General features: G+C 33.4%; 1 protein-coding gene across 2 annotated transcripts in view; it reads right to left on the bottom strand.

Annotated features, from left to right (window-relative positions):
- Positions 1–13,223, bottom strand: part of LOC118185696 (neuroendocrine convertase 1-like) — a 172,772-nt gene that overhangs the window by 82,301 nt on the left and 77,248 nt on the right. For both annotated transcript variants that reach the window (XM_035355596.2, XM_035355583.2), the window contains exons 5-7: positions 10,097–10,134; positions 9,017–9,093; positions 8,837–8,925 (exon numbers count right to left, since the gene is read on the bottom strand). In XM_035355596.2, coding sequence (XP_035211487.1) covers positions 8,837–8,925; positions 9,017–9,093; positions 10,097–10,134 — 204 coding nt within the window. The remainder of the gene's footprint in view (positions 1–8,836; positions 8,926–9,016; positions 9,094–10,096; positions 10,135–13,223) is intronic.

Raw genomic sequence — 13,223 nt, 5'->3', positions numbered from 1 at the left:
ACAAGTAACATTTAAAAATTTTTAAGTATAATTTTACTGCTGAAACTTTGAATAGAAAGAGTTCTACCCTGAGATAGACGTTTAGATAAAATATTATATGGAATCGGAGCTTGGAGCTGCCGAGCAGAGGAGGTACTTAGGATTAGAATGAAATTAGACAAACAGTTTCGACTGAAGTTCCCCGCGTCCTTGCGGGTGTTCCGCCCCTCTCGATTTTATACAATTATACTACAAATAGTTTCTATTGGCTAATAAAATTATTATAGACACTGAAATTGGACAAAAAGTACTCACGAGTAAGGCCTTTCAACAAGAGATTGAAAATGTTATTCAGCCAGCGACACGATTTGGATTATTTTGTGATTTTGATTTTCCCTCTGGTGGCGAAATGGACGTTTCTACAGATGGTTCTGGAATTGATGGGGGAGTGGCCAGCACTGTGGTAATTTATTTTCATGGAGTGGAAATAGACAATGCAAGAATAAAACTTGAATCAATGAATTCGGTTTATCAAGCAGAACTATACGCATTGACAGAGGCTTTGAATGGCATTTATAAAAAATTAACAGTTCGAATGCTTTATAAATATTAATACTTATGCCTTATCTGTGCTTCAGGCACTCGACAACCAGATTATAAAAATTGACTGATTAATGAAATAAAGAACTTGTTTAAAAAGGCTGAAAGAAAACATATTGTTAAAATACACTGAGTAAAAGCATACAGTGAAATTGTCGGTGGCGGCACTTGGGGATGGGACAGATAATTTTGATATCCGAGATTTAAGAAAAAAAAAACTATTGCTGAAAAGGAAAACTGGATTTAAAACGAATGGAATTTCTACTGGGAGTCATCTAATAGGAAAAAAGCGTTAGTGAAAAATATAAAGTTAAACAAGAAGATGAATATTATAAATAATGTTGATATAAATCAGGTACTGACTAATCATGGGCGTTTCGCGGCTTATTTTAATCGGTTCCATCTACAGAATAATTATTAGTGCTTAATATGTGATAGGTTTGGGGATGCCAGGCACTTTGTGGATGAATGTACGCTTACCCGGATTGCAAGAGAGAAATATAGGAAGAATTTTACGGAAGATTTTAAAAAGAAATATTCAAATTTGAAAGATTTTGCAGAAACAATAATGAAGATTATAAATACGAACGAAAATAGAATAGGAATTCAGCACTGAGACTCAAATTTTGGACTTTATATGTTTTTTCTTATACACTGGTTATCATAAATTAAGGAAAAAATAACAAAAATCATGATTACTGAAAATGTTACATGTAGAATTTAATGAAACTTACCCACAATACACAACACATAGTAAGGTATCAAATAACATAAAAATAAATTACCAGAAAAATATACTAGTATAGAAATTAGCACATGTATAAAATGAACAAATCGAAGGTGTCAGTTTGCTATAGGAAAAGTACCTTCAATATGGAATATGATCGTCTCTAAAAGCAATACAGCACATACAGCGATGTGTGATGCTTTTAATTATGCGGTCTACCAGTTCCATAGGAAGCGAGAGCCATTGCTCTTATAAAGCAGTTGCAAGCGCGACAAGCGTTTGAGGGGGCGGATTGAGAGCAGCTAGACGTCTCTCTAAACCATCCCAAACGTGCTCGATAGGATTCAAGTCCGGGGATCGAGCGGGCCACTCCATAATTGTTTCCTTTTGAAGATAATCATCTACGATGCGAGCCCTGTGTGGTTTGCGTTGACGCCCTGTAACAGAAAAGTATCACCTATTTCCCCGGCGTACGGGCCCACATAAACATCAAGGTTGTCATCTCTATAAATCTGAGCATTCACGGTTCCCCTTGGAAAGACATGGAGGTCTGTGCGTCTACTCAAAGAGATGCCACCCCAAACACAGACACTGCTCCTTCCGTATGCATCTCTTTCACGGATGTTTGACGGATGATAACGAGTTCTATGTTCTCTCCATATCAAATAACGCCTACTATCGCTTTCTAGAATAAACCTGGACTCATCCGTAAAGAGAACCGCCCTCCATTGATCAGGCGTCCAATGGATATGTTGTCGTGCATACTGAAAACGGTCCCTCCTATGACGTGACATGAGCGGCACACAAATGGCTGGTCGCCTCGCATATACAGACCACCTTCGTGAAGCCTTTCTACGCACAGTTGGCGTTGACACGAACTTTCCGGTGACTGCAGCTAGGGAGAATCTAAGAAAAGTCGGAGTAGCGATTTTATTCCTGCGTGCACATAATGTGAAATATCGGTCATCGGCGCTCGTCGTAGCAGTTGGCCGTCCTTGGCTGAACCCCCTAGATGCCGAATCTGTGGTTTGAAATTGCCTCCAAAGTCTATAAACCACAGAAGGACTCACATTTAGCCATCTGGCGACTTCTGTTTGACTTTGTCCTGCCTCTAGTCTCCCAATGGCTCTCCATCGCAGTTCTGCAGACAAATGATGCCTGAAGGTCATTGTTACGAATTGGCTATCTCAGATTTCTGATGTCACAGTGAAATATGTGGGCTTGCTCTCAATCATGGACTTTTATGCTCCTCGCAGATGACGTATTCCGAAAGCAGCGCCACTAATTTGCATATCGCAGTTTTACTCAGCTATTCTTACTTGGCAACATATTCAAATTTTACACGGTTTGGCTTATTTTTGAGGGAGTTATAGCTATTTTTGTGATATTTCATTAATTTATGATAACCAGTGTATTTACTTTTTTTTTTCTATCCAGTCTCAGTTTTTGATCATACGGCCGGATAGGAGGAGCGTGGCTGTGCCTTTATAATAAAAAATAATAATATGTGCATCTTGAAAAATGACCAAGAAATTAAGGCAATGCCTCTCCCTCGAGCACTTTTTAGCATATTTTTAGAATACGTTTTGTGATGCTTTTAAGAAAGTAAGAAAAACCTAAACGAGTTAATAAAAAATAATAATATGTGCATCTTGAAAAATGACCAAGAAATTAAGGCAATGCCTCTCCCTCGAGCACTTTTTAGCATATTTTTAGAATACGTTTTGTGATGCTTTTAAGAAAGTAAGAAAGTTTATATATATATATATATATGCATCTTCAAATATTAACTTAGAAGTTAAACAGCATAATTGTGGCTGCAGAAAAATGGAAAGTGTAATTTTAGGACTAACAATGCCTGGCAACAGAGGACTTCTGTATTTCCTTTTTCCTAACATACGCTTCATGTTCCTTAACGTGAAATTTTAAGGCTCTTTTAGTTTGACCAATATAAATTAAACCACTCTGGCAAGGAATCCTGATATAAATATCTCAGGAATTCATATCCGGAATGAAGTCCTTAAAATACATTCAATTTTATAGCTAATTAGCTATATAATTAGCTATAAAATTACACGCATTTTACAGAAATTTAACTTTCGAATCGTTTATTCTCTTATCAATAAAATTCCGAGTTCTATATTTAAGGATTTCATTCTGGATATAAATTCCTGCATTTTGGCATTAAAATCAAGAAGCTACTTCTTTCTCCATGGCAGTTTTAGGAAATTTGAGCTTCCTTTATGAAACCCTGAAAAGGTCAGAAGCTGAAATATGCACTTACTTCCGTATGAACATTTTCCTAACTATCTATTTTTACTTTGCCTTTACCAGAACTCAGATTAGGCATGGTTTAAAAGTACGAACAAGTATTTATTCAGCTTGCAATAGCAATAATTATTCTATTGTTTATAAGCTAGTAAAGAGCATCGAGTAACTGCAGTATGAATATGAGTAAACTCATATTTTGAATTTAAAATTATTGCTTAGCTAATAATTTGTTAGAAAATAGGACTGAGTTGGTAAGAGCTAAGAGTCTGAACTATTAATTAAAGCCTGAATCAAAGTGTATAAAATTTTAATTTGTAGTTTAATTTGACTTACTTTCTGGTAAGTACTAGGTGTTTAAGAACTTAGAAAATTTTCAGTTTTGTAATTTTTTACAGCTCGCAGATCTTAAAAGTCTCAAAGCTTGAAAGTTTGTTTCGAGCTTTATTTTATTGAAACATTTCAGTTTTGTAAATTTTACCAGTCTCAGATATTAAATTTTATTTCAAGCTTTATTTTATTTTCTGCTTTATTTTCTACTTGCCGTGCATACAGCTAACAATGACGGTGATAACTGCACCTAAACGAGTTAATCTGTAAGACTCTCACTATTGTATTTCTCAGTTACTGTAGAAAGTGACGAATCTTAAGAACTAGATAGCGAATAATCGCTTAAGTTCGTGTAACAAGAAACAACAAGAAGGAAGGGTAACTAACCCTTTATTATTCCAATAAGATTTAATAAAACTCCGTCTGGACGTGTACAATAAAAGCCGACACTTCGGCATCAACTTAAGAGACTAAAAATTAAACTAAAACTAAAATAACTAAAGAGATATAGCTGAAGCTAAATCAAGATTCTAATCGAGTTGGCTCCGTAACGCCATTTGACTACGAAGCTTATCAAGGGCCTGAGTACGGCGGAGCGTGATAACAGCTTAGAGAGAGAGAGAGAGAGTAGCCAAACGACAGGCGCGCGCAAATCAAAACCTCTGATTATCTCTAACTCAGCAAGTGGACTTCGCGGTTTAAATACCGCTCCTCCTCATTAAGTATTCAGAATGATTCCAAAACTAAGTTCTGGCCGGAAGTAATAATAACTTAAAACTTAATTGTTAATCATAATCCTTACAAATCTTTAGTAATCTGATAATTAGTTAAAATAGTAGTTATTTAAAACAAACTTTATAGACTTTTTTCAGGTATCTTTTCATTTATTAAGCGCTCACGTTTGTATTTTTACCGTTATATTGAGCTATAAATTTAAGTTTGTAAAGTTCTTATTCGAATACAGATGTTTAAAATTCAAATGGAAAGAATATGCTATAACTTTCAGTAAAGAGCAATAGTACTATGCTTAGACTATCATTTCAGTCGCAAGTAATCGAGCTCAAATTAAATTTTCCTATACTCAAAGTTTCACCGTGGGTAGACCAGAATATTGCGTAGAATAGTTTGCACTGGTGTATAAAGCAATGGTGGATGGAGTTCTGGTGGAAGTCCACCAGAACACTTGCAACTGATAATAATAACTGAGCTCTGATAATAATAATTGATTTCAGAATAAGTGATTTCTTCATAGCATATTTTGTTTTATCATTCTATGTAGAAGACAATATGAACCTCACATTTCTTTAAACCCCAAATGAATTCTTCAGCTGTCTATGAAATTTTGATCAGCACTATATAGTTTTTATTGGACATGAAACATCAATTAAGCTTTGATAAACAGTACATCACCTAAAAGTTGTAGCCTATTCATATTGGATTAGAATATTTCTAAAGGAAATAAGTGTTTGAATGTCTGCACGCCACTCTTATATGTTTACCAACCTCTGCTTCAATTGTTATTTTCATTGTTGTATTCCATAAGGAATTTCCTAATTTATGAACTTTATTAAAGCGTTTTAAAATTCTTTCTTTCTAATATTCTGTAATTCTCTAATCTCCATTCTTTCTCTAAAAAAATTCTATTATAGTAAAAGAAATGTGTAAAAAAATATTTGCTAATTTATTTTGCTACATCAGTTTTTGCCCTTTTCTTCCACTTTTGAATTTAAATAAAATTATTGTTACTTGTTTTCTTTTCTCGATGCAATTTCCTACCCATATTTCAGAGCTTCGAAACTCTGAATGGATCTGGAGATTTGAGTTTTGCTGTAATGAATAAGTGTCACCAGAAATTTTTCAACTAAAGTCGCAAAGCAGGACTCAAAAATTCGCAAAAAATCGCAAATAACGTCAGAGATCACATGATTTTTATGAATTCATATTTACGCATGCTAACATGACATCTGATGTCATCACAAATTTACTGTTTATTGGTTCCGTAAGTTACTGTACTCGATTTAATCTTTTTAATTACAGATCTTAGCTTTAACGAAAAATTTTTAAACTATATTGTTCATTTTTAATTGTTTAAATATCCATTTCTTTTTTATTCTTTTTTAAAATTAATTCTCATTTAATTTAGTTTTTTTAAAATTAATTTGTACACATCATTCATTCTTAAGAGATCTCTCGCGAAGACTGTTAGGACTCTTGTAATAAATTTTTTGGGTTGGTAATTAAATTTTTCAAGTTCCTCCTCTTTTTTTTTTTTTTTGCTTAATTGCGAACATTTTAATTAAGGAATGTTTTTTAGTGAGATTTCCGTTCTGCGTGACCGATTTATTTCAGATTCTGATTACTTATGAAAGCCTTGTTCTTTCACTGTTACATTTATTTGCGTCGTTGTTTAGAAAGATGACGTTGCGTTGATTTTTAATACATTTACATTGCATAGTTCTTAGCAGTGTTATAAATCAGGAGAATGAATTTTATTTCTTTCTCTGTTTGGGTACTTAATAAAAGGTGCGCAAGCTGAAAGTTCTTTTTTTCGATTTGCTATCACCATAGAACGGGGGGGGGACTGACGTAAAAACCAAACTCACGGAGGACGAGGGGGGAAGGTGAGAGGTCCTGAAGCAGTTTTTTTTTTTTTCCACTTTTTCCTTTTCTCCTACCTGGCAGTTCGGTCCGAGGTTCGAATCCCGCGAACGGGCTAGCTGCGTGGGCGTTTTCGTGGTTTTCCCCATGTGTAACGTGTATACGAGCCAGTTTCTCTTATAAAGTCCTCCACGAAGGCATCCCTCCACTTAGGCAGATAGCCCTCGAGGCTTTGCCATAATTACACACACACACACACAACTTTTCTCCTACTCGCTTCTCGTTACACCGGCGTCAGGCTCTGCATTGCCAGATGCCAACTTCTATTTAAGCCTAAACAAACTGTTTTTAATATAAATTATTTTTAATTGATGCATTATTTTAACATAAAAGCATTTTACGATACATTAAAAAAAATCTTTGAAGTCGCAAAAAGTAGCATAAGAAAATGATGGATGTCGCAAAAATTTCTCAAAATTGCAAATACTAAAATTTTAGTAGCACAAGTTTGTTAAAAGTCGCAAATTTTCGAAAAATCACACGATCTGGTAGCACTGTAATGAATACCAAACGTGCCTTTTGGGAAGAAGGGTAAGCTACCAGAAATAAAATTAAGTCTCAAATCACCACCTAAAGCATTAACTCTTCCCCTTATTTTTAAGCAAAATTCACCTTACTATCTTATTCTTTGCCATGATCTTGTAACTGACTGCCACTAAAACATTATAGTTTGTTCTTGCATCAAACATTAAATTGTTCTTCCATGTATACATAACAGCATCTCATATTAATGCTTAAACGTCTCTTGAATCTAGCTACTTATATACCTATTTTTCTAGATCTACATGTAATACTTCTATATATGTACATTGGTGATTTTCCATTATTTTCTGAATGAATTTTCAAAAGACTTAAAGGATTGCTTTGCTTCTATTAATAAACTTTATTTATAGAAGATATTACCGTTTAGAAATATAATTTTCTATTTTAGAACAAATATATATTTTAGCTTTTGGTAAATTAATGACTGTTAATTTCGAAATATTTCACATTGAACTTATTTACCTTCAATCATATAAATAGGTTTTATGAAACATTTATTTATTTCTGCTTTTAACAAGAATTTATGTATCATTCTGAGTTTGCGAAATTTATAGAAAAAACTAGCGGAAAAAGTGTTATAATTTTAAATTGAATTGTTTCTTGCTTACGGTGAAAATTTTATAACCTGACATTACATAACATTGCTAAAGTATCACATGAATAATTTTGACATAGAGAAATAAATATCGTCTTTCAATACATTTCTTGAATAAATATTCTTTTCCTCGTAACGAAAGTATTTGCTCAGATAAATGCATCTAAAAGTACTTTTTTTTTCTTTTAAAGAATAGCTTTATTCTGAATATCAATAATAATAATAAAAAAGGCAGACAACGAATCGGTCTTTTACGTAACATAAAAATATCTTATTCCCGATGCTTACACTGCAGCTAGAATATGTATTTGTCGATGAAAAAAATTATTTAATCAAAAGCGCTCCCTTGTTTCAAATAAAACGTTTACATAAGACATGAATGCCATAAAATATTTCTTGAGACCAAATATTTTCGAGAAACTAAAGCTACAAAAATAGGCTATTTTGGTTTTCCTTACAATCTTATGTTTACGTTTCTGATTTTGCTTGTATTTTTTTTAACAATAAAATACGATATTTTGCTCTCATACTCCTTTACTTAAAACAATTGCTTTTAGCCAAAGGTTTTATGAGATTTTAGATTTTCTTCCATGTAAGTTTTTAGAAAATTTCCTAAATATGTAAATTCACAAGAATTGTTGAATGGGCTAGAAACACTGATTTCTGAAGAGTCTGTCTTAAAAGGTTTTCGTTTTCTTTCATCGTAAATACGACGGTACCAATGTGCATGGCTTTACTTTAGGAAACGTCTCAGAACTTAGGTCTTGGTTTTCCATAAAGCGAAGTTTAGACTTGAAAAACACTGCAGCCATTAACGTCTCATCAAACACTTAAACTTTATAACACTTTGAACTATACAAGAGGCCTTTGCTTTTATAAAGCCTATCTCTACCTCTTTGTTCCTCTTTTCGACCTCCACCATGACATAGCTTTGCTTTTCGGCATACACCGGTGATGGTCCGAAATGTGCTAGAATACAACCAAGTACTTATTTCGCACATGCGTTACTTGTTGCTAATGTAGAAACTCGGCAGATGCAATTTCTCGCCGATGCCGCTACAGAAGACAATTAAGAACTTGAAGTGTTTTTACATGAAATAATTACACTTGATTTATTTAACTTGTTATTTTCTTACCTCCTATTTTTGAATTATATGCTACGCCTACACCACATTTTTCGTTGTTAGCAGTCATAGAAACTTCACCAGCGCAACGAGTTCCATGACTAAAAAGAAAATATTTTACATTTTATTACAATCTTGGCAATGAACATGAGGAAAATATTTTTTAAAAAACTTCTCGTAGCTTTTTCTTACTTATTCGAATCAGATTCGTCGTATCTTGGGAAAGGATCTGGATCATTGTCATTCGTGTCCCAGCTTGCTTTAGGATCCTGAAATGACAATACTAAATATAACAATTCATCTTTCGGATATTATACATTATGATAATAATTAACTTTTACTTTTTATACATTGTATCAACAAGTTAAGTTTTAGATGTTGTAAATTATGTGTTTAAAATTCCCTACTTAAAGATAAATAAAGAGATTCTAATTATTTTGAGAAATATCAGGTCTGCAAAGGAACTGCATTCTCCCGCGCAATCCGGAATGAGTGCCAGCCAATGAAAGTAAAAGAATAAATACATTTGAATTAAAAAATCAAAGTTCCAACAAAGAATTATTAAATTGCTTGCACATGAAAAAAAAATTTAAAAATAATCATCTTTCATGCAACGATCTATCCTGTTTAACAATGGATCTAAAAGTTAATGCCCGAGATTAAACTATAAATAGCAAAGGTGGCCAAATTCATCTTTGGTTTGCGATTTATTAAAAAAATTTTGCTTTCCTGAAATAATTTTAGATGTTGTGTTTCAGAGGTTTGACTGTTATTTTAATAATTTCTCTAGGAAATATTTGGGTGCATGAATGTTTCTAAATTGAAAATCTTATGATTTCCTTAACGAATGCATTTTCCTAAACTTACCGCAAGACATTGAAACTATTTTATTATATCTAAAGGTTGAACATGTTAACTTAATGCAGACTCACGTTGAATAATTTTCATAATAGTAAGTATAATTAATTAACAACACATAACTAATTCCAAATGTTACACTGCAAACATGCCAGTTAAAAGTTATAGGGCATTGAAGAGTAAAATACAAATGGTGTACGATATAAATTTTGCCTAACACTATACATTGAAAATCAGATTGCTGATATCCAATATAAAATTGTAGTACCGTAACTCTTTTCAGCTATTTTTATACAGAAATAATATATAATTACGTAAAACAAATAATTATAGCTATTTTATGTAATAGTATTATATTCTGTTATGACATAGAATTATGTTGAAAAGACTATTTCGATTTTAAAATGTGCTTACGTAGTTCCTTCGAATGTCCGTATGATTCCATTCCAGGCCTAAAAAAGAGTAAGCAAACATAAATACAAAGTTTAACGAATTCTTTTTGAAAGTAGCACAGGTCTGATACTTTCCTCGCCAATAAAACGGTCTTTACACTTTTTATTCGGAATGGAACGAAAGCGAAAGACATCAAGGAAACCCTCTTTCTGATTAAAAGTTTTTGTTTGGTTTATTTGATTAAGACAAAGAACGCGAGGGCTATCTGCCTAAGAGGTGGGATGCCTGCGTGGAGAGCTTTCTAAAGGAAACTGGCTCGTATATACGTTATTACATGCGGAAAACTACAAAAACATCTTGTAGTCAGCCCATTTGCCGGTATTCGAAACCGGTTTCACCGCTTGGAAGCAGGTGGGTTCCTTCTGATTACGAGTTTACTGCATATTATTCGCGGTTTCATCGATTAACCTACTGAAGCTACGCTTCCAATAGAAAAAATCTAATGTGGACACCACGTGACTTCCTTGTACGGCTTATTAAATTAGACACATTTTCTTTGCTGGGCTTCATTTAAACTTGTTTCCTTGAAATATTCTAATTTAATTAACCGATTTTTCAAAGCAAATTGTAAATGACATCAAAAATTGTAAATTTTAAAATTATACATCCCGGTCAATTTTTGGCGTACGAAAGTCAAACTTCTTCTAATATTATCTTTGGTAACGAGTATAAAAATTTTTCATATATAAATATAGGAACCGGGATATTTCATTAAAAGTTGGATGACGTTATTTTTCGAAAATTAAACAATACAGTTGCAGTTAGTAATTTGACCACGGTTTTTATGAAATGTATCATATGTACGTAATAAATATTCAGCATCATTAGTATTTTCCTCTATAATGGTATCTTACTTCTAAAAATAATAAGTATAAAAATTAATTAGTCCAGCCCTTTAAAAGCAACCTTTTCGAAACTCCATCAATTTTGATTAGCCATCCTGAAAGTGTGTGTGTGTGTGATTATGGCAAAGCCTCGAGGGCTATCTGCCTAAAGGGAGGGATGCCTTCGTGGAGGACTTTCTAAGGGAAACTGGCTCGTATACACGTTACACATGGGGAAAACCACGAAAACACCCATGCAGCCAGCCCGTTCGCGGGATTCGAACCTCGGACCGAACATCGTCTTTTAGATTAGTTTTCCTATCAACATGGCATGCGCAAGATACATGAAAACTATTTCCTTTCTTTTGATCAGTTTTCTCAATAAACTGTTTCCCATTCCGCAGATGTAAATGAAAATATTTCCAAACAATAAACTGAATTTAAACTGAACTTCTTGTACTGAACAGGAGTAATATTCCCTGCTAATATACTTAAATATAGGGTGCTTGAAAAAGGAGGAGCAGATTTTATTTGTTTGCTAAATTATTGTATAACCAGGAAACTATGTCATATAATTCTAGGGAACAGAAGGAAGAATATATTCCCATGCTCAATTAACTCAAACTGTTATATAAGAATGTAATTATTTCTTAAAGCTGGAGAAATCGAAACACCCAAGATGACGTTTGTTGTGCTCCTGTCCTTCTAGGTTTTCATACCCAACTCTTTATGATATTCCTCTGAGAATTTCTATTATTTCGAAACGGGATCAAATATCTGCATGGGAGTGTGATGTGCATAGGAACTCATTTTAGTCAAACATTCCTCTATAAAGGTATCTCTGCCATCCAAAAAGTATAGATATCCATAAAGATAACCTTCGCATGCCTCCGCGTAACCTAAATAATCCAATCCGATTCATTTCTCTGACGATCAGTCAGAGATACAGGATACAAGAAGTCTTACCCATCATATTAACAGAATTTTCTAACTATCTGATCTATAGTAATTTGCGCAGCTAGAATACACATGACACGAAATTGATTACCACTATGCCAGTTTATCGCTTTGAAGGGCGGAGATTAACCTACAGTAACTACCTTTTCTACTGAACGTCTTACTCACTCGTGTGAGTGGTTTTCAAGACTAACTGTTTCTGAAGTTCTTTTGTAGCTCACTAGATGGCAATCAAGAAAAATAAGTCAGTAGTTCATGCAGCATTTCGTTTTCAAAAAAATAAGCATCAGACATCGAAGAAAACATCACGACGATGTGCACCCTCTGCAGCACTAAGAAAACGCCTATAAGAACAGTGTGAAAATGCAGCACATGCAAAGCTGCACTCTGCTCGAAAGAGAAAAACTATTTTCATGAGTACTAAAGAGACTGATTTGTAGGATGTGTTCTGTGGGCGGTGGCCACTGACGCTAACCACCAAAAAGGGTCATTTTTTTCACGCGTCTTGGACAAAATATGTGTAATCGTCGCAAATAATTTCATTGCAACACCTGATATAGTAACTAAAACAAACGTTTTGCTGAAAAGGTTAATTGCCTTTTCCTGCCCCTCAAAGAGCTAAGATGATACAAATACAGATACGTAAAATGTCTGATATTACAAAATTTTATCTTTTCTTCATCACATAATGTACAACACTTTTTTATGTTGTGAGAAATGATCGTTTACAAATAAGTAAAATTCGCGGCTCTTTAAAACAACCTCTGTACTTATCATGGCAATATAATAAGTGTAAAACTAAGAGTGCATAATGAGTGTGCATTAAAAGAGATAAATATTAAGAAACCGACACTATGGAAAAGCTAACATAAACAAAAAATATCTGTTTTAAATAATATCAGAGTTAAAATTTTGCTACGATAACTACATGAAGTTTATCTCTGGATAATTACCCATTTAATAGAACAGAAGCTGTTTTCGAAAATATTTTAATCGAATCAATCGAAATATGATGTAAGCACTAATTTTAATGGCGAGATATCTACTATCTTTTAATAAAAATTAGTTCAACACCAATAATAACACGCGGAATTAAAAACAAATATTTATTTCCAGCTTACGAATGTCTCAGTTTATAAGCTGACTCTCAGACCTACTTCGGTTTGTAACAACTTTGTTTGTCTGCACATGCTTAAATGAAAGGTTTTATTTATTTATTTTTCGTATCTGCGCTCATTTAAAAGAAAAGCTTGCTTTTTAATTAAACTAAAAATTATCAAATGAAGCTGAACGTAAGACGGAACTGA

The sequence above is a fragment of the Stegodyphus dumicola genome, chromosome 2, assembly GCF_044657685.1.
Source record: "Stegodyphus dumicola isolate Sdum_Otavi_A_Nest chromosome 2, ASM4465768v1".
Classification (NCBI taxonomy): Eukaryota; Metazoa; Arthropoda; class Arachnida; order Araneae; family Eresidae; genus Stegodyphus; species Stegodyphus dumicola.
Note: the sequence above shows the minus strand (reverse complement) of the source record. Positions and strands in the feature narration are given on the sequence as shown.